Source organism: Arachis stenosperma, chromosome 10 (assembly GCF_014773155.1).
Source record: "Arachis stenosperma cultivar V10309 chromosome 10, arast.V10309.gnm1.PFL2, whole genome shotgun sequence".
NCBI classification, from domain to species: Eukaryota; Viridiplantae; Streptophyta; class Magnoliopsida; order Fabales; family Fabaceae; genus Arachis; species Arachis stenosperma.
Window position 1 is genome coordinate 133,343,896 of NC_080386.1, and position 19,740 is coordinate 133,363,635.

The 19,740-nt window shown below is 32.6% G+C and overlaps 3 protein-coding genes across 3 annotated transcripts; 1 reads left to right on the forward strand and 2 right to left on the reverse strand.

Annotated features, from left to right (window-relative positions):
• The first annotated feature begins 2,948 nt into the window (after positions 1–2,948).
• On the forward strand, positions 2,949–4,466 carry LOC130954206 (B3 domain-containing transcription factor VRN1-like). The gene is made up of 4 exons (XM_057880934.1): positions 2,949–3,018; positions 3,283–3,739; positions 3,984–4,054; positions 4,152–4,466. The coding sequence occupies exons 1-4, from the start codon at positions 2,953–2,955 to the stop codon at positions 4,395–4,397; spliced, it is 840 nt and encodes a 279-aa protein (XP_057736917.1). The 5' UTR covers positions 2,949–2,952; the 3' UTR covers positions 4,398–4,466.
• Positions 4,467–5,005: 539 nt separating this feature from the next.
• LOC130955366 (probable disease resistance protein At4g27220) lies at positions 5,006–9,605 on the reverse strand. The gene is made up of 4 exons (XM_057882205.1): positions 9,465–9,605; positions 9,008–9,343; positions 8,138–8,266; positions 5,006–8,044 (listed from the first exon to the last, which is right to left on the reverse strand). Exons 2-4 carry the CDS (start codon positions 9,330–9,332, stop codon positions 5,301–5,303), a joined length of 3,198 nt encoding a protein of 1,065 aa, XP_057738188.1. The 5' UTR covers positions 9,333–9,343; positions 9,465–9,605; the 3' UTR covers positions 5,006–5,300.
• A 4,323-nt stretch (positions 9,606–13,928) lies between these two features.
• On the reverse strand, positions 13,929–18,165 carry LOC130956368 (probable disease resistance protein At1g61300). The gene is made up of 2 exons (XM_057883404.1): positions 17,699–18,165; positions 13,929–16,753 (listed from the first exon to the last, which is right to left on the reverse strand). The coding sequence occupies exons 1-2, from the start codon at positions 17,922–17,924 to the stop codon at positions 14,277–14,279; spliced, it is 2,703 nt and encodes a 900-aa protein (XP_057739387.1). The 5' UTR covers positions 17,925–18,165; the 3' UTR covers positions 13,929–14,276.
• Positions 18,166–19,740: the final 1,575 nt, after the last annotated feature.

Consider the following 19,740-nt stretch of genomic DNA (forward strand, 5'->3'; position numbering starts at 1 on the left):
AAAGGAATTATAAGAACTTACAATCTTTTCATCTCGAATATGCCAACGACAAATGATCTTGAAGAAACTAACAACACTATTAGTGGGTTCTCCTTGTTGATTAAAAGCCATAGATGAAAATTGAATCTATATAAGATATAACACACTTTTTAGTTTTTACTAAACAAATAAAATGCAACAATAATAAAAATCAGTAAGCATATAATTAATTAGTTCTTGAATATTATATATTTTGACAAGGAAACAAACAAAAAAATATATTTGAGTCTTGTTACATAGTAACCCATTTTTTACTATTAGTTAGATGTACATGTGTTTTGTTTCTTTTCTAATTTCATGAAAATCCCAGCAACAAGTACACAAAAGCCATTTCTTCTCTGTCTAAAATAAAGGAAAAAAAGAGAGTGAATAAAAACAGAACTAGTTATAAAATGTATATTTTTTTTTTTTGAGAAATAGGATGTATAAGATTGAATAAAAAAAACAAGTTTATATATCTTTTTCTTGATTAAGATTATATTAAGATTAGCGCATACCTCAAGTTGGAGAGAGAATGAAGATGGAAGAGAGAGAGCTAGGTAGTAGTGAGAAGCAAGTAATGTAATAGTGTAAAGTCTTTATATAAGATATCAATGCAAATATTCATAGTCTTTATTGTAAAGTTCTGTAGAAAGAAAGAAATGAGAATAAATAAATAAAAGACCAAAAAAGACAACAGATTCTGTACTAAAAAAATCAAGGAAGAAAATTAAAGAAGGGAGAAAGCTTCACTCCTTTGTTGTGACTTGTGAGGTTGTCACTTTCTCATTCAATTGGTTACTACCATTTGGAAACTTTACAGCCAAATGCCAAATACCACCTGCATTTTATTTTACTTTTTACGGTAAAAAAATATTGTTTATTAATTATGTTAGGGGGGAACTGAAACGTGAGAAAATCAAAATCAAAATCAATTTGAATTGTTAAAAAAAATTTAGAATAATTATGAAATTAAGTTGTTAATGTCTAGCCACACATACATTTCATATTGTGATATATATATATGAAAGATTTGACTAATACTTATGGTCAACAATATACAATTTGTATGATCATATTAGTGGTGTTTTTTTGAAAATATAAATAGGTGGTTTAATTGGCTTAGTTTGATATGATGATAAAAGTTAAAATGTAGTCAGTTTAGAGAAAAAGTTGTAAGATTTTTTTTGTATGTGTTGTATTTGTATATTTATTTTGTATGCTAAATCGTTTGTCACTCTTTTAGTTAGAAAAGATTAATTTTATATATTTGATATTTTTTATATTTTAGATTGAATATTTATACTATATAATTTGATATTTTAGAGGTATATCAAGACTTGATTTTGGTAAGAGTATAATAAATTATTATTTTGTATTTCTGTGTCAAAAATTTAGTTAGGATAAAGTGATATCCAATTTTATAATTTTATTATAGCATATTTTTTTAATAAAATATTTGATATTTATTTGTGTCAATTGTATAAACTTTTTGGTTTTATTCGCAAATTCCGCTTTCTAACATGAAAGAGATTTAAACAAAATGTTCATATAAATAAATGAGGGACAAAAAGAGCAGAAAAAATATGAGGAGCCAATATATGTAGTATATAATGTGTACAATGAAATTAAATTAAAATTAAAAATAAATTAGAATCAATTAATTAATTTTTAATTACTTTATATTTAAAATTTAAAGGAAATTAGGATTGCCTAAGTAGAAATTAATAAGCTGGTTGTATATGATATGGATAATCTTGTGAGTTTAAATCAAATCTCAAGGATAATAAGAGATAGATAAAACAACCCATTTTATTTTCCATAATATATATGATATGATATGATATCTTGTGCTCTAATTAATAATTATTAAGCGAAGGTTAACCTAAACTTAGTGCAACTTAGCTAGATTTAGATAGTGAGGGAAAAAAGAGTAGTACTGTTAGTACTCAGTAGTTACATTGTACAGTGTCCACAGACACCGATCATAAAAGCCAAGTATTTAATTTCAGAATGAGACAGAACTATTAATTTATTTGAATAATTGATTAATTTCTCAACAAACTCATCACACTAGTTGGCTAGTCTTCTTTTTTGTTTTGAATACATAGCATGCATGTAGTGTGTTATTTAGGGTAGTTACAGGTGCAGAGTAGTACAATAATAACATTATATACACCAACAAAGAAAAAGGAAAAATTCAAAGATTGGAACAAAAAAACAAGATAACCCTAAAATGGAAAGGGCACAGAAGATCAGATAAGATAGTACAACAGAATCGGATCTCATGTAAATTTTTGTTTATTAATTAATTGATTTTATAGTATTTATTTATTTATATTATGCATGAAATATATAACCAACTTTCTATTACCAGAATTTTATATATACTTCAGAATGCTAAGTAGTTATAAAGCAAAAAAAGAATGAGAGAAAATTAAAGCAAAGAGAAAAGATTTGGATCTTCTTCTTCATCTTCTGGATCTTCTTCTTCTTCTTCAACCTAGCTTCTTTTACTTCTTCTTTTTAACTACTCACAATGCCTTTACATGAAAGAGGTTTCTTTAAAGTTCTTGTTCAAAGCTTTAAGCATGAGTTGGTAAGTTTTCTTTTTCTTTTTCTTTCTTTTCATAATATATAGATAATATTAATTAGTTATTATTAACATGCTTGCTTTGGTTACAGAAAATTCCTAAAGTTTTTGTGAAAGAATATTGGAGAGGAGTATCAAATCCTATAGTGTTAAAGCTACCAAACACTCTTAAACAAAGAGTATATTGGATTCAAAAGAATGAAGGTGAAATTTGGTTGGAAGAAGGTTGGGAACAAGTTGTGAAGGATTTTGGCTTAGAATATTCTCAGTTTTTGACTTTTGATTATAAAGGATGGTCTTGCTTTGAAGTCAAAATATATCCTATGAAGGATTCTGAGATAATGTCTCCTCATCATCAAATATGTTTCTTTCAGATTCTTGCTCACAACAAGTTTTACCAAAAGCTGGTAATTTCTATTCTTTTTTTTAATTTAAATATTGTTAGGGTTAATTGCACTTTTATAAGCTTGAATATTATGTTGATTTAATTATAATTGTTGTTATCATGTGCAAAATCATGTTTTAAAATTTCTTAAACATGATACTTTAAACATTCTGAAGTTACATATGCATAACTGATAAGAAATAGATTCCAATTAATTATCTCCTATGTATGTGAATGGTTACATATATAGTTATTAACTATGTTTATTTTTATTTTATTGTTATAGATGATTCCTAAATGTGCAAATGAATATTGGAAAAGAATGTCAAATCCTATAAAATTGGTATTACCTTGTGGTAGTGTTGAGAGGAAAGTGATGTGGACCAAAAGAGGAGAAAATATTTGGTTGGAACAAGGTTGGGAAAAGGTTGTGGAGTTGTGTGGTTTGAGTTATGAGTGGTTGTTGACTTTTGACTACAATGGAAGGTCTAGTTTTGAAGTCAAAGTATATGATACCACTGGTTTAAGGGTAGCTTATTATAATTTTGATGAGTATGATGTTGAGAATAACAAAGATGTTGATGAAACTGAGAGCGATGATGATGATGATGATGATGATAATGATGATGATGATGATGATGATGAAGATGGTGATGATGATTTTGCTGAAGATTATTGTGATGAAGAATATCATCATTATGAGTTTGTTCAAGAACACTTCAAGAGAAAGAAGACCAACATAGGTAAAATATAATAAGAGCTAGTTCATAACTTAAAAAGAAATTATTATCTTAATCTTTTACTTTAATATTCAAGATCAAAACAAAACGACTCTTTTGTGATTATCTATATAATGTTTTGGTATTTGATTATATTGTATGGTTCAAATATAAAATTGGATCAAGCTTTCACTTTGTTTCACCATATTATTTATCATTTTTAATTAGTATATGTCTTTTCCATATTAATCTATTTTGATCATTGAAGTTAATGGGAGCAATAGGAATCCCAGTTTCAAGATTCGAATTCAAGAATCATATGTTGAGTCAAGATGCGTGGTAAGTAGTTTATGGATTGTTGTTTGGTGTTATGTTGTGTTTCACTCATTTGAAACAAACCACATTAATCATTGGAAAACATGTAACGTTTTTGTAGGCAATACCAGCAACGTTTGCAAGGAAGCATTTGGAGGAAGGACCGATTCGTATGATTGTGGGTAACAGAGCTTGGACTGTGTGCTACAAAACTTGGAGAGGAAGGGCCAGATATCGCAAACATAAATTGCAAAGTGGGTGGCTCAGATTTAGAAGAGAGAACAATTTAGAGGTTGGTGATGTTTGTGTCTTTGAGTTAATCAGCAAATTTCCTCAGACAATGATCGTCAGAATGCAGAGTGGATGATTTTGTTATTTACGGATTTACCCTTTTCTTGTTATGTATTTGGTGCTTGTGTGTGTGGTGGCTTTAGTGTGATGGTTTAGTTTGTAAATTGACAATTCAATCAAGTGGGTAAGTCTAGTTTTTTTCCTTAGTTATTAAGAAAAGTGGCTAGTTAACTACTCCAATTTCTGTATTTTGTTTTGTGTTTGTGTGTTTACAATTTGTACTCTTAGTGACTAATTTGCTAGCTTCTAGTTAATTATTAATATCGCACTACTTTTTTAATGCAAAATTTCTTTTTACGGCATCAATAGAATTTGTTATAGTCTGTTATCTTTCATTTAACAAGTGTTCTTATTCAAATCTGATAAATGTTTGGATTAGTGGAAAAGGGTATTGATAAGGATTTTAACATTTTTTTAGTTGGGTCGGGAAAAAAAGGGGAAGAAAAAATAAAAATAAAACCAATACAGACCCATTTGGCAAATATAACCAAGAGAAAATTAATCATCAATAACAGCAACGGAAGAGAATAGCTTTTGTACAATTAGAAGATGAAGATTGATACGTACCCAAAAACTGAGAAAGAAAATTCAACAGGACAGTAGTATAAATTTTACATTCATTATGTGCATATGCATGAGAGAAAATATGGCTATACGTTCAAGTTTTGATGTAATGTACATGTAGCAAAAGGTTCCATTGTTCTGATTGAATCCCAGTACGTTAAGTACTTTTCTGTAAAAATAAAACAAAAATATCTCGTTTCCCAAAGAGAGTGAATAAAAAAAAGCTGTATTTGCAAAAGAAACGAGGAATTGATTATTTGATGAAAAAGTAAGAAGTTAGGACAATGGAAGTGAATAGCATTTTGGAGAAAGCAAATTAAAGTAGTGTTCATAGGTACTAATTGACATTACACATTCAACCATAAGGATATTGTATTTTAATATTAGACTCAGGGGCTGAAGGAGATTGCTTGTGCCGAAGGTGGGGCTGTCTTAGTTGTCGACAGAAGGAGGCCGTAACTTCTGGAGGGGATTCAGAGACTATAATGCTGCCGCACACACTCACCAATTCTGGCAGGAACGATAAAGTCAACCGCTTGAATGAGTTGGGGAACGTAATTGTGAAATCAGGATCATCCTCGCTCAACCCCGTTGCAAATACCTCTTTCATTAACTTACAACTACGCACTTCTATACTCTCTAGTTTTGGGAATTTTGCAAGTGCCGCAGCTCCCATCAACCTTTCTATCCTATCACAATACGAAATCTTCAATTGACTCAAGTTGGGCAAACCTATGAATTCGTCTTCTTCACTCCAGATGGCGTCTAGTCTTTCCAATCCATCTAGCTCCAAAGATTGAAGGTTTTGGAGATGTTGGTAGAAGGAACGGCGACCAGACATACAACACAATCTCTCCAATTTTGGGCAATCGCTCACTTTTATCTCCCTCAGTGATGAAGGAGCTTTGAATGAGAAAGCTCCACATAAGTCTCCGCTCCACTGTTTATTATTTCTTATATCCAATTGGTCAAGGTCATTTGGCAGCAAAAATTCAAATCCTTCGAAATCCTCGACAGTTATGATCTTCATTTTCCTCCCAGTAAAGTTTGGTTTCCGTAAGATATTCCAAGATCGGATACCGATATTATAATATTTGAGTCCACCATCTCTGTTGAGGATATTTTCCACAAAATCAGCCAAGTTCCTAGCTACCTGAAAAGAGCCTACAAAATATTCCAACCTACTCATCATGCCACGCACAATTTCTACTTCTCCTGCTATAGATGTTTTGTAGAGATTAAGGTATTGCACGTTAGTCAAACCAAATATCACAGACAATTCTACACAGAGTTTGCTATTATGAGATAGATCAAGCCATCTCAACTTGGTCAGTACCTCCAACCCATCAGGTACTTCCTTAATTGATGTCCATGAAATAACCAATCTTGAAAGCTCCTGCAAGTTCCCCAATGGAGGCACAGATTCCAATGACTTACAACCTTCGAGCAACAATGATTTAAGGCAGCTCAAACTAGACAATGAATTCGGCAAGGATGTTAAGGTTGCATTGTAGGATAAATCAAGAAGAGTCAGAGCTTTAATGCGGTAGAAAAAACAATCTGGAATATATGTAATAATATTTTTACTAAAGTTCAAGGTGGACAACTGCGGACACTCTGGTGATGTGTCCTTTGGAATTTCTTGTATATAGTTGTCCATCAATGAAACTTTCTCCAAAAGTGGTGCCCACTCCTGCATCTCAGGGATATTATGTAAACTTTTCCCACATCTCAGCATGAACCTTCCCTTCAAAATATGACTTGCCATCTCCCTCAATAAGCCATGCATATGCAAATCACTGGAATCAGAATCCCACAAACAATCTATCAATGAATGGCTCTTGAGTTTAGCTACTATTGCTTTCCCCTGGACAAATATTTTTTCCAAACTACTCGTTGATTGTATTAACCCTTCATCAACGAGATTCATAATAAACACCTCATCTGAAACCTCACTGTATAATGCATGTTGCAAGAAACAATTTTGAATAGTCTTGTCTGCCAGGTGGTCATAGCTTCGTTTTAATACCTTTATAACCTCTTCTTCCATGTCTTCTCCCATTGATGAATCTTCAAGTTTGCTCAGTGTATATCTCCAGATATTACTGTCATCATTGACCCCTTTCATCAATCTTGCCATCACAGTAATTCCAAGTGGCAAGCCCTCACACATCTCTACAACAGATCTTGCAGTATTTTCCACTTCACCGGAAAGAATTGCAGGCCCTCCATCACATCCAAGTTTTAGCAAAAATAACTCCCAATTTTGTTCTTCCGTGTATATGCCGTTGATTAAAGGTTTCATTTCTATTAAATTATCTTTTGGGCAATCCATTTGTCTGAGCACATGCTTTAAACGACTTGTTAGAATCAATTTGATCCCATTTGTTCTGAGCGGAATTTCCACCTTCTGCAAATCAACATAATTCCAAACATCATCCAAGATTAGCACTGATCTATCTATCTTCCCTAGTGCAGATGACAGAATTTCTGCCCTGTCGGTTATTTCATCATCATCATCAAGCTTTTCACCTATCCTTTTGGCAATGGAGTTTTGCAATTTAAGAATGCTAAAATCTTGGGATACTGTGACCCAAAACACATTCTCAAAATTAAAACTCTTGTTCTTTCTTATTTGATTCCTGAAGTAAGTTAGTAGCCACGTTTTTCCCACTCCTCCCATTCCACATACACCGATGAGAAAGACATTGTCATCCCTTAGAAGTTCTTGCATCTTTTTGAAATATGCATCCATAAGATCCTCATCATCATCACAGCAGACAGGTGTCGCATTCGCATCCTCCAGCAAGTCCAATCTGCAACGTAAATCATCTGTTTTCGTTTGAAGGTCTTGCAAAGCATCCTGAGGGAACGAGTCAATTATGTCACGAGCTTCTTTTTTAAAGTCTCCCGCTTTCTTTAACCAATCATCGGCTGATTCCCTTTCATGCTTCTTGCCACAATACTCCAGCCACTGCAGTTTTTCTTTAACTTCTTCTTCCCGGCCGGTTAATTCATCAACCAATTCACGTAGTTTCTCAATGTCAGTTTCAAAACCACTGTTATCACTTTCCAGAACCTCATCTGAATGTGGCAAACCTGTTTATTTGCAAAATAATAATTGAAAGGAGCAAACACGTGATGATTATTATAAGCTCTTGGTAGCCAGAACAAGGGAGGGAGGTAACATACCTTCCACCATATTGCTGGGTCCGGCCGCATCATTTTGATATATTGGACCGTCAAAGCAAGCAGATATCGTATTAGGATGACCTTCAGCCTCTTCATGGTAGGCATTCATAGGATCCGCAAGTTCAAAACCTTGTTTAAGCAATACCAAATCAATTACCAACTTAATTAACTCACGTTCATAGTCGACAATTATTTTGAAACATATTTCTTTTTAGGACAAATATATCAAAACACACGGAGGATTTTACTACTAGTATTTGTATTTTAGTTAATAATAAACGGTAATCTATCAAAATTGTACTGTTTTTTCAACGCAGACAAAAATACTTTACTTTTGTTAACGAAAAAAATATTCTTAACGTATTTTAAAATATGACAAAAATATTTAATATTAAAATAAAAATATTTTAAAAATTAAAAATTTTGATATAATTTTTTATAAGTATAATTAAAAAAATGAGATAATTTTATTCTTAATAAATAAAAAAATCTAAGGGTCGAATTTTTTAAATAATTATTTAAATATTTTTATAAAATTTTGAATTAAATGAATATGCAATTTGTAAAGTACAAAAATTATTTGTAGCTTATACAAAAAAAGATTATTATTGTTGGTTCCGTTTGTCGTATTTTATAACATTTTGTTGGATTTTTTTTGTCGAGATTGTTTTTGTCGCGTATCCAAAAATCAGCATATCCAAAATTCGAGTGTAGTTTCAGTTTCAGTAGTTTAACCCGCAATAAATGTAAAAATGAACTCTAGGAGAATCTATTTTGCCTTAAAAAGTGGACTTACTAAGTCTTTATTATGACATAAGCACATGTGTAATACACAAGAAGCAATCATAATGATACAGAATATTTGTGTACCTGGTTCTGGTAATGAATCCAATCGATTTGGATCTTCCAATTGATTACTTGAAGCAGCCAACACACCATTGTTTAAACCGAGTTCATTTGGAGCTTCCACTTGATTACTTGAACCAGGCAACATAGAATTGTTAACTCCTTCATTAGCAAGGTCGTGACGACGAGGACACAAAGTGATATTCCCCGCCCCTTTTGTATTTCCCAGATGCTCATTAATTCTTGTAGCGCCTCCTGCATATTTTTCGCCACAGCGATTGCATAACCACTTTCTCTCTTCTTCTATTATAGTAACTTCATTCCAGATCGGATTTTTCGGTCTACCCATAATCAATTTTCCTAAACCAAACAAACAATTCAACTTTAAAAGTTCGTCAAAATGCTATGCTATGCTTGCTAATTTCAATTTTACCAGAGATCTACGAAATACGATAAACAAAGAGAAGAATCACATACATACCCTTGAAACTGCAGAAACCCTTTTCGGAGATCAGAACCGAGTCTTGCTTTGTGACTTGTGAGAAAAGTAGAGGAAGTTCTCTTGTATTTTAATTTTTAATTTGTAAATGGCCGAGACCAAGACTTTGCAGTAACGTGAAATTTGCGCAAATGCAAAAAAATCCAAATTATTGCAAAATAATAAATAAAAAAAAGTATAATACGAAAAATATAAAACGCTGGTATAATACGAAAAATATAAAACGCTAGTATTAATATCTTTAAGGAGACCACTTCCATAAAAACACTAAAAATATCTTTTTTTTAAGATGTTTACATGTGTTATAATATTATTAGACATTTTTATTAATCGGTTAATAATTTATGTTTTAATAAATCAGAACAAAATCAGTTTATTATACAACAATAATAAACCTAATTATTCGCATTAGACCCGATTTGATTCTGTTGATTTACACAATCTAAACTAAATCATATTTAAATTTTTTGATAAAAAAGACAAATATATTCCTGATTTTTGTTTTAAAAAAAACAAAAAGAACATGATCTAGTGAGTTATATAAATTGGTCGGTTCGACCGGATCTGATAACAATTAATTTTATTGTTCTTGTTATAAAAAAATCGATTTTATTTTAATTTATTAAAAAATTAAAAAATAACCGGTTCATTAATATATCCAATAATAATACGACACATAAGTGTTTTTAAAAAAAATCTTTTATACGTTTTTATGGGAGCATCTCCCTATCTTTAAATATGTATAATTTATTATAGTTAAAATTTTATATCATATTAAATCTTTTAAAATTACCTCATGTTTATTATTCTTTATTTATTATTTTTTAAAATTGAGAATTATAATCTCAATTAAGATTCACAAAAATTTCTCCTCCAGCAATAATATATTCTAAAACACGTTTTCAAAATAAAGTGGGAAGACTAAATTGAATTCATCAAATTTGCATTGTACTTATCATATCATATATTACAAATGTTAATTGATCCTCTAATTTCCAGGTAGTTTCGAAACGGTTGCCAAAAATTTTGAGCGGAATTTTCTTTTTGTTTTCGTGAATCATATTTAATCAATTTTTAAATTGATACCAATACAATATAAAGACATGCATTATTAATAAAATAATGCCATGCACAACTTAGAATAGGTTTGGATTATAGATAGACTCTGTAATTATACCATCCAAAATTCCAAATTGCATCTATTTGAATTTATTTTGTTTGATATCCACTTTTTTTCAAAATATGTTAACCAGTAACACATTCCAATTTCAAAGAGATACAAACATGGAAAATGAATTTTTTCAGTTTTTTTTGGGCTTCTTAATTTGGCCCAAAGGCAGAAAGAATTACCATTGAAATTCAAAAACAAGTAGATTCATCTTTTCTCCTTTATTCTTATTCTCATGATCAGTAAACAAACGATTCAATACCAAAAAAAAAAAAAGAGTAAACAAACGCATGATTAATTTCGTTTTGGAATATGTTTTTTTTTTTATGTTTGTAAGAAATAAGAATAAGATCATAAACTAGGCAATGAAATATGAACACGCGTTGAAGGTGGCATACAAACATTCAAAGAACATGCTATGTTGAAAATAGGAAATTAGCTGTGATACCTTTGAGGAAATTATTTTAACAACCTTATTATGGTAGTTGAGCACACATTGACAAGATAATTGATGAATATTGAGGAATGAATGGGTAGGAAAGGAAAATAAGCTTTACATCAAGAGAGGTGATAATAAAAATTCTATAACCTATATAATCATTTGAACTAGTTTTTCCAAATTCCATAACAAAAGGGTAATGAATGGTACGAAAGCATCGCATATATTCATAATCATCAAGCTTTTATTTTTTTTTTTTTAACATAGGAAGCTCAACATATTAGAGTGGAGCAAACACACAACCATAAAATCAAAATCATAAAGCAGAAAACATAAAACAAGAAACATTAAGACCGAGAACCCAATTCCTGGCCCAGCCGACTATGCTACCCATCACCTCAAGAATCACATCCAGTCCACTCGTTGTAGTTTATCACTGTCCTTGTGTGAATAAAGTCCATACTGGCAATGTTATTATTGAATATTCTGGCATTACGTCCAACCAGATGTTCCAGATCACTGTAAAGAACGTTGTCATCCACATCTTCTACCCTTATCTTCTGTTGTGTATGCCAATCCAACTTCCGAACAGTTCTTTCATGTTCCCAGGAATAACCCACTCTCGACCAAAGAATCGCAACCAAGAGCATCACACTTGCTAAGTTACCTCACACGTAATAAATAAATGCTCAACTGTTTCTATTCCTTTGCGACATAGGACACAGATATTATCACTATGAATATCAACTCCCAATCTAGTCAACCTCTCCTTGGTATTAATTCTACCAACTAGCACAAACCAATCAAAAAGTTCAATTTTGAGGGGTACCAGGCCTCTCCATAGAGCACTTGTAAAGCTATAGCTTGTGATCTCATTCGACAGCGTCTCCGTTTGGATTACCTGCATGAAGAATTTCGTGGAAAAGACCCCTGTATTATCAAACATCCACACCACACTATCCTCGCTCTCAGATGACAGTTTTACTGGTCTTAGTCGCTCATGCAGTTGATGGACAAGTTCAAGCTCCCATTGGAACAGCTCCCTCCTCCATTGAAAATTCCATATCCAATCTAAGCCATCCAAAAACCCACAGTCCCCAATTACAGATCCTTGTTGGCTTGAAATAGAGAAGAGTCGTGAAAAATTCCCTCTCAGAGGATCACCTTGAACCCAATTATCTTCCCAAAATCGGATTTTCCTACCATTGCCGACCTCCATCGCCAGACCACTCACCAGTTTATCTCGCACCCTTTGCTCTTTGATATTGAGCTGACAAATGTCCTTCCAAGGCCTCCCTTTGACCGGTAGAGATTGAGTTACTAGCGATACATTAGGGGACAGCTTGTTGCACGAACAGATAATCTTTTTTCACAACGGACATTCCTCCTTTAAAAACCTCCACCATCACTTAAATAAAAGTGTTGAGTTTCTAAACACTGCATCTCCCACCCCCAAGCTCCCAACCTTTTTCGGCGCCTGGACCAACTCCCACTTGACCAATGGTATGCCATAGGTTCCGTCCTCCTTACACCACATAAAATTCCTTTGCAAGGCAATCAGTTTATTCGCTATTGCCCGTGACATCTTATACAAGCTTAGATAATAAATAGGCAAGCTATTTAGTATCAATTTGATGAGTACAAGCTTACCAGCTTTATTCAAAACTTTCGTTTTTCATAAACTGAGCTTCTGTTCCACCTTATCTATGATTAGTTTTCATGTCTTTACCATCCGCGAATTAACTCCTAAAAAAATTTCAAGATATCGACCAGACAACTCCCTCTTTTGGCATCCCAGTAGATAATAGATAGAAAGAGATTTCAATACTTATGTTTAAGAACATATTAGTGATTGATAGAATTGAGAAAAGCTTATAAATATAACATTCAACATGAGAGTAACAAATATATTAAATAAGAACTTCTATCAAGTGATAAATATTACACGGTATATATAGAACTAGCATAAAAATAATAAAAATATTATTTACACATTAAAATTAATTATTATATATTTTTATAAATTATATATATAATTTAATTTATTTTTATATATTTTATACTTTAATATATATTCTATATTTGAAGTTAATTTTAGTACGTATAGCATGATTGTAAAAATAAATAGTATTTATTAAGAGAGATAATTTTATTAAAAATATGGTTTACTTTTGTGGTAAGTTAACATGTTTTAAGTTATGCCTAGATATATATATAGAAGAACTCTATGCAAACATAAAATAAAAATGTTTTGTTTTCCAAAGAAAACCAATAGAAAGAAGCTGCATGTGTCAATTCTTTTATTAGACACCAAAAAAAAAATATACCATATTCTCATGTCTTACAAAGAATTAAGATTAATGTATCTTCATAATTTTTTTTTTTTTTGTGTTCATACATTAAAAATAAATTAAATACCACATATATTTTTTTTGGTGACAATACTACACATATTTATATATGATAAGTAATTTAGTATTATCTTTTATATATACAATCTCAATTGTATAATAAATTCTTTATTTATTATGTTTAAAAGATAACAATAATTTTAAATTTATGAAATAAAAAATATTTTAAACATTAATTTGATTTGTGTTCTTTAATTTTAAGAGATAAAATGAGTTCGAGTAAAAAATTTAAAAGCCAACTTAAGTCACTTACAATGATAATATATCAGTGCTAAAAGAACGAATTATATTATAACACATGACACTAAATTAAAACGCAGACAAACCACATTATAACAAGTGACACTACCACTTACATCATGATGCCACGTTAAACACTTGATCACTTTGTTTCACATAGCCAAACCATATATAGGACTAACTATCTATATTAATATGTCATGTGAGTATTATACATTTATATTAACAAAAAATCACTCAAAGGACTATGACTTATAAAGAAATTAAAGTAGTGTTGATGGCACTAAAATTGACAATAAACATTGAATGCATAATTATCCTATCCTAGATACCTAGTATCAAAGATGGGACTTCTTAGTTCTGGACACAAGAAGACCGTAACTTCTGGAGGGTAGTTAGAGACTATAATGCTGCCCGTGTCACACACACACCCCAATTGTGGCAGTCCCCATAAACACAACTCCCTGAATGAGTTGGGGAGAGTAATTATTGTGACAGTCCCCATTGCAAATATCTCTTTGATTGACTTACAATAATCAACTTATTCTCTCTAGTTTTGGGAGTTTTGCAAGAGATGTAGCTCTCATTAACCTTTCCATCCTGTTGCAATGTTGGATCTTCAATTCACTCAAGTTGGGCAAGCCTATGAATTCATCATCTTCCCTCCATATGGTGTCTAGTCTTTCCAAGTCATATAGAACCAAAGATTGAAGGTTTTGAAGATGTTGGCAGAAGAAACAGGGACCAGACAGACAACACAATCTCTCTAATTTCGGGCAATAACTCACATCAATCTTCTTCAACGAAGGAGCTTTCAATGACAAAGCGCCACATTCACATAGATCTCCACCCAACTGTTTATTATTTCTTATATTCAATTCCTGAAGGTCACTTGGCAACAAAACTTCAAATCCTTCGAAATCTCCCACAGTTATGCGCTTCCTTTTCCCTCCCAAAATGTCAAGTTTCCAAAGCATACAAGAAGATCGGAAATCTATATCATAATATTTAAGTCCACCATCTCTGTTGAGGGTATTTTCCATGAAATCGGCTAAGTTCTTAGCAACCTGAAAGGAGCCTTGAAAATATTCCAACTTATTTATCACCCCTTGCACAATGTGTCCTGTTATAGATGTTCCTTGGAGATTAAGGTATTGAACATTAGTCAAACCAGATAACACAGGCCATGGTACACAAACAAGTTTTCTATTATTAGATAGATCAAGCCATCTCAACTTGGCCAGCATTTCCAACCCATGTGGGACATCCTCAATTAATGTATCTGAAATAACCAATCTTGAAAGCTCTTGTAGCTCCCCCAATGGAGGCACATACTTCAATGAATAACAACGCTCGAGCAACAAGGATTTAAGGGACTTCAAACTAGACAAGGAATTTGGCAAGGAAGTTAATTCTACATTGTAGGATAAGTCAAGTAGAGATAGAGCTTCAAGGTGGTTGAAAAAACAATTTGGAATGTATCTGATCCCATTTTTACTAAGATTCAAGGTGGACAATTGTGGACACATGGGAGATGTGGCCTCTGGAATTTCTTTTATATCATTGTCCATCAAAGATGCTTTCTCCAAGTGTGGTGTCCACTCCTGAATCTCAGGGATATTTTTTAAACCTTTTCTACATCTCAGCATGAACCTTCCCTTCACAATATCACTTGCCATGTCCCTCAATAAACTATGCATAGTTGAAAGGTGCCTCAAAAGGATCCAATCATGAACCCAAGAAATCAATGAATGGCTATTGAGTTTAGCTAATATTGCTTGCCCTTGGACAAATATTTTGTCTAAACTCCTTGTTGATTGTATTAACCCTTCGTCGACGAGATTCATGAATAACACCTCTGCTGAAACTTGACTGTATAATGCATGTTGCAAGAAACAATTTTGACTAGTGCTGTCCCCCAAATAGTCATAGCTTTGTTTTAATACCTTTATAACCTCTTCTTCCATGTCTTCTCCCATTGATGAATCTTCAAGTTTGCTTAGTGCATGTCTCCATATACTGATGTCATCATTTACTCCTTTCATCAATCTGGCCATCACAGAGATTCCAAGTGGCAAGCCATCACATATCTCTACAACAGATCTTGCAATTTTCTTTACTTCACCAGAAAGGGTTGCAGGTCTTCCATTGCATCCAAGTTTTAGCAAAAATAATTCCCAACCCTCTTTCATGTCATCTTGTTGGTCATCTTCTGGATGAAAAGGTTTCATTTGTATTAAATTTTCTGTTGGGCAATCCATTTGTTGAAACACATGCTTTAGACGACTTGTTAGAATCAATTTGATCCCATTTGTTCTGAGAGGAATTCCCACTTTCTGTAAATCAATATAATTCCAAACATTGTCCAAAATAAGCACTAACCTATCTATCTTCTTCAATGCAGATGACAAAATTTCTGCCCTGTCAGTTATCTCATCATCATCATCAAGCTTTTCACCTATCCTTTTGGCAATGGAGTTTTGCAATTTGAGAATACTAAAATCTTGGGAAACTGTGACCCAATACACATTCTCAAAATAAAAACTCTTCTTACTTCTTATTTGATTCTTGACGTGAGTTACTAGCCAAGTTTTTCCCACTCCTCCCATTCCACATACACCAATGAAGAAGACATTATCATCCCTTAGAAGATCTCGCATCTGTATGAAATTTCTGTCAACGGATTCCTTGTCCAAGCAAAAAGGCATTTTATACTTTATATAAAACAATTTGCTTTTGAAATCATCTGTTTTCTTTAAAGGGTCTTGCAAAGCATGCTGATGCAACGACTCAATTATCTCAAGAGCTTCTTCTTTAAGGCCTCCAGCTTCTTTTAACCAATCATCGAGTTCTTCTCTTTCGCACTTCTTGCCACAGTGCTCCAGCCATTGCCATCCATCTTTAAGTTCTGCTTCCCAACTGCTTAATTTATTGACCAGTTCATGCATTTTTTTAATGTGAGTTCCAAAACCAATGTTGCCGCTAGCCACAACCTCATTTGAATGCGCCAAACCTGTTTATTTGGAAAACAAAAGAGCAACATGTTACTCCAATAAGAATGAGAGCAGGCATGTATAACACAACAACAACTTCTTTGAATTTGAGATCATATATCATATGAATTTCACATGAAACTTAAAGGTGTATTTTTTTCATGGTTTACTTCTTACACGCCTCATACAAGATTGCATGAGGTATTTCGAAAAGAACAAGTTTACTACAGTAGTTTAATGATAATGAACAAGTCTAAAGAGAAAATGTTTTATTTATTTATTTTATAATGATAAAAATAATATTTTGCAAACGAAAAATTTGTTGATAACAATTTGCAGCCACATCCCAAAACAATGGGGAATGGTGGAAATTATGTAGTCAGGGAATAAGAAACTTATATATGGTGGTGAGAATTTCTTTTACTTAAAATTGTGCAATTCGAAATGCCAAAAAATTATCTTTAAAAGCTATTGCATGAAGTAAAACTATATTATTATCCTAAACTAGAAAACTGATTTTTTTTTATGACAGGTAAATTTGTATTTTTAATATATATAATAAAAATATAATTTAACAAGATAAAAATTTAGCATATCAAAAGATATATTTGGAGAAGTATTGTTTAATATTCAGAAAAGAAAAATATATATTAATCAATACTTTTTCCTTTTCAATATAAATTATCTAAAGAAAGAAGGAATATATTTAAAGAGGAGTAAAATCGGATGGTTGGATTTAACATTATAAAATTTGTAACTTTTTCAAAAATAAATCGATGCATCTAATTTGTGAAATGACCATAACAATAAAATACACTTTAAACTGAGTATACATGGGCATTATACATTTTTGTTTCCAATAAAAAATTATTTTGCTGGATTTTAGTACTAGTATTTTAGTTAACAACGAATTTAAATTTTTCAATTTAACAACGAATATAATCATAGATAATATTTGCATGTACCTTGTAATGAATCCAATTCATTCGGAGCTTCCACCTGATTACTTGAACCAGCCATGATACCAGCCATAGAGCATAAACTGATTCCCTTCCCTGTTTCATTTCCCAGATGCGCCTTGATTCTTGAAACGCCACCCTTAAATCTTTTGCTACAGCGTTTGCACAACCAACCATCATTTCCTTCTTTAGTAACTTGACCCCAGTAGTACTCATCCCTTGGTCTACCCATAAGCAAGAGTGATGAATGATACAGAGATTAGCGAGTAAGAGCGAAGAAATCGAAATCAATAGATGAGAGTGAGGGAGTAGAGAAAGCTGGGTTGAGAGAAACGGTTAGAGACTGGTGACTTGGACTAACAAACTCTGCTAGCTCAACATCTATAACAAGAAACTGTTACGATGTTACCACTTACCACTACCAATAACGTGTAACTAACTTCTAAACTACGTTCTCTTTTAACTGCTGAAACCCTTTTCGGATATCCAAAATTCAGGACTGAACTCTTGGTTTTGAATAGGTATAAAAGAAGTAGTTCTCTTGAATTTTAGTTTTTAATTTTTTAAAATTTCCTCAGCATTTTACTTTTTAAAAATATGGTGGAGACTGCAGACCAAGACTTTGCAGTGGCGTGAAATTTGGGCAAACTATAGACTCCTAGAAATGGTGAAATTGGGTAGTTGGATTGGAACCCGCCATAAATATTATGTCACTTAGAAAGATACTCTTGATTTTTTTGTCGCTGAGAATAACTCCAGTAGATATCAAACTTGAGCTAGACAAAGAGATTTGAGCGACTTTGACCAAAAAATAGAGAGAAAATGAATTGTTACCAAAAAAAATAGAAAAAATAAATTTTAATATTAAAAACGGGCAAAGTCATATTCAGATATGGCAATGGATCTTCACTCTTCATGGGGGCAGGGTTTGTCTCATGTTTATTATAATAAATTATTTGTTTATTGTTTTTTAAAAATAGTGAATTATATATATTATATATATTATTTAATTTATTTTAATGTATATTTTATATTTTAACATATATTTTATATTAGTGGTTAATTTGAATATGCACCTATCATAGTTAATTTTTAATAAATAAAATTGTTACGGTGGGTAACCGGAGATTAATAAGATGGATGACGTTTGGCGGCCCAAGTGTATGAAGGAGGAAAACTCCGGATGGATCTGCAACTCGGGAGGCTCCGTCCGACTTGCGCGCGTGAGTGAATGGGGGGTGGTACCTGCAAAGACACTCCGATGCCTAAGTTAGCAAGAGTGTAAGCAGGTCTAGAGAGTATTGGACTTAGAGATACCTGAGGGGGTCAGTGTATTTGTAGTGGTGAACCAATAACCACCGTTGGAGTAGTACCGTATCTTTAGGGTGTTAACCGTCCCTATTATCTTGGGGAGGTTAAGATATGGCTTTACGAAGCGGTTAGAGAGATTTTACGGGCGGTTACTCATTTGAATGAGTGTTTATCTGCCAACTAATCCCACATCCGACTTCTTTGTACCAAGTCGTGGTTGATACCGACTACTTACGTGGAGGTCGGTACTTAGCTAGGCTTAATCCTTCAGATTAGGCCTTTTAGTTGGACCTGGGCCTTTGATATTGGGCCAGGGTATGAACAGTGCCCCTACTTGAGCCCAAAGTCTCTTTTAGAACTTGGGTTCAAGTATTTAACTCGGGTCTGTAGCCGACTTATTTGGAGAGACATGGGTCTCATAAACCGACGTGATTTCGCGACTTTTTGTTTCTGACAGTTACGTCAATTCAAGCGTCGTGTCCGTTGGGAAAGTTTTGAGGGCTTTGGTAGCGGTGCAATCTCATTAATGACTGCTCCGTTTTTACCATTATGCCCCTTAGCATGTTTATAAATGCTTTCCCTCTCTTTCGTTTTTCCGTTTCTGCAATCTTTCAAACTTCTTTTTTCCTTGCTCGTGCTGTATTCTTGTGTTCGAAGATTTCCGCTCTCTCCAACCTTCATTTCCTGGATAAAGGTTAGTTTTATTTCTTCCATGTCATGCCTTATGTTTGCATGTT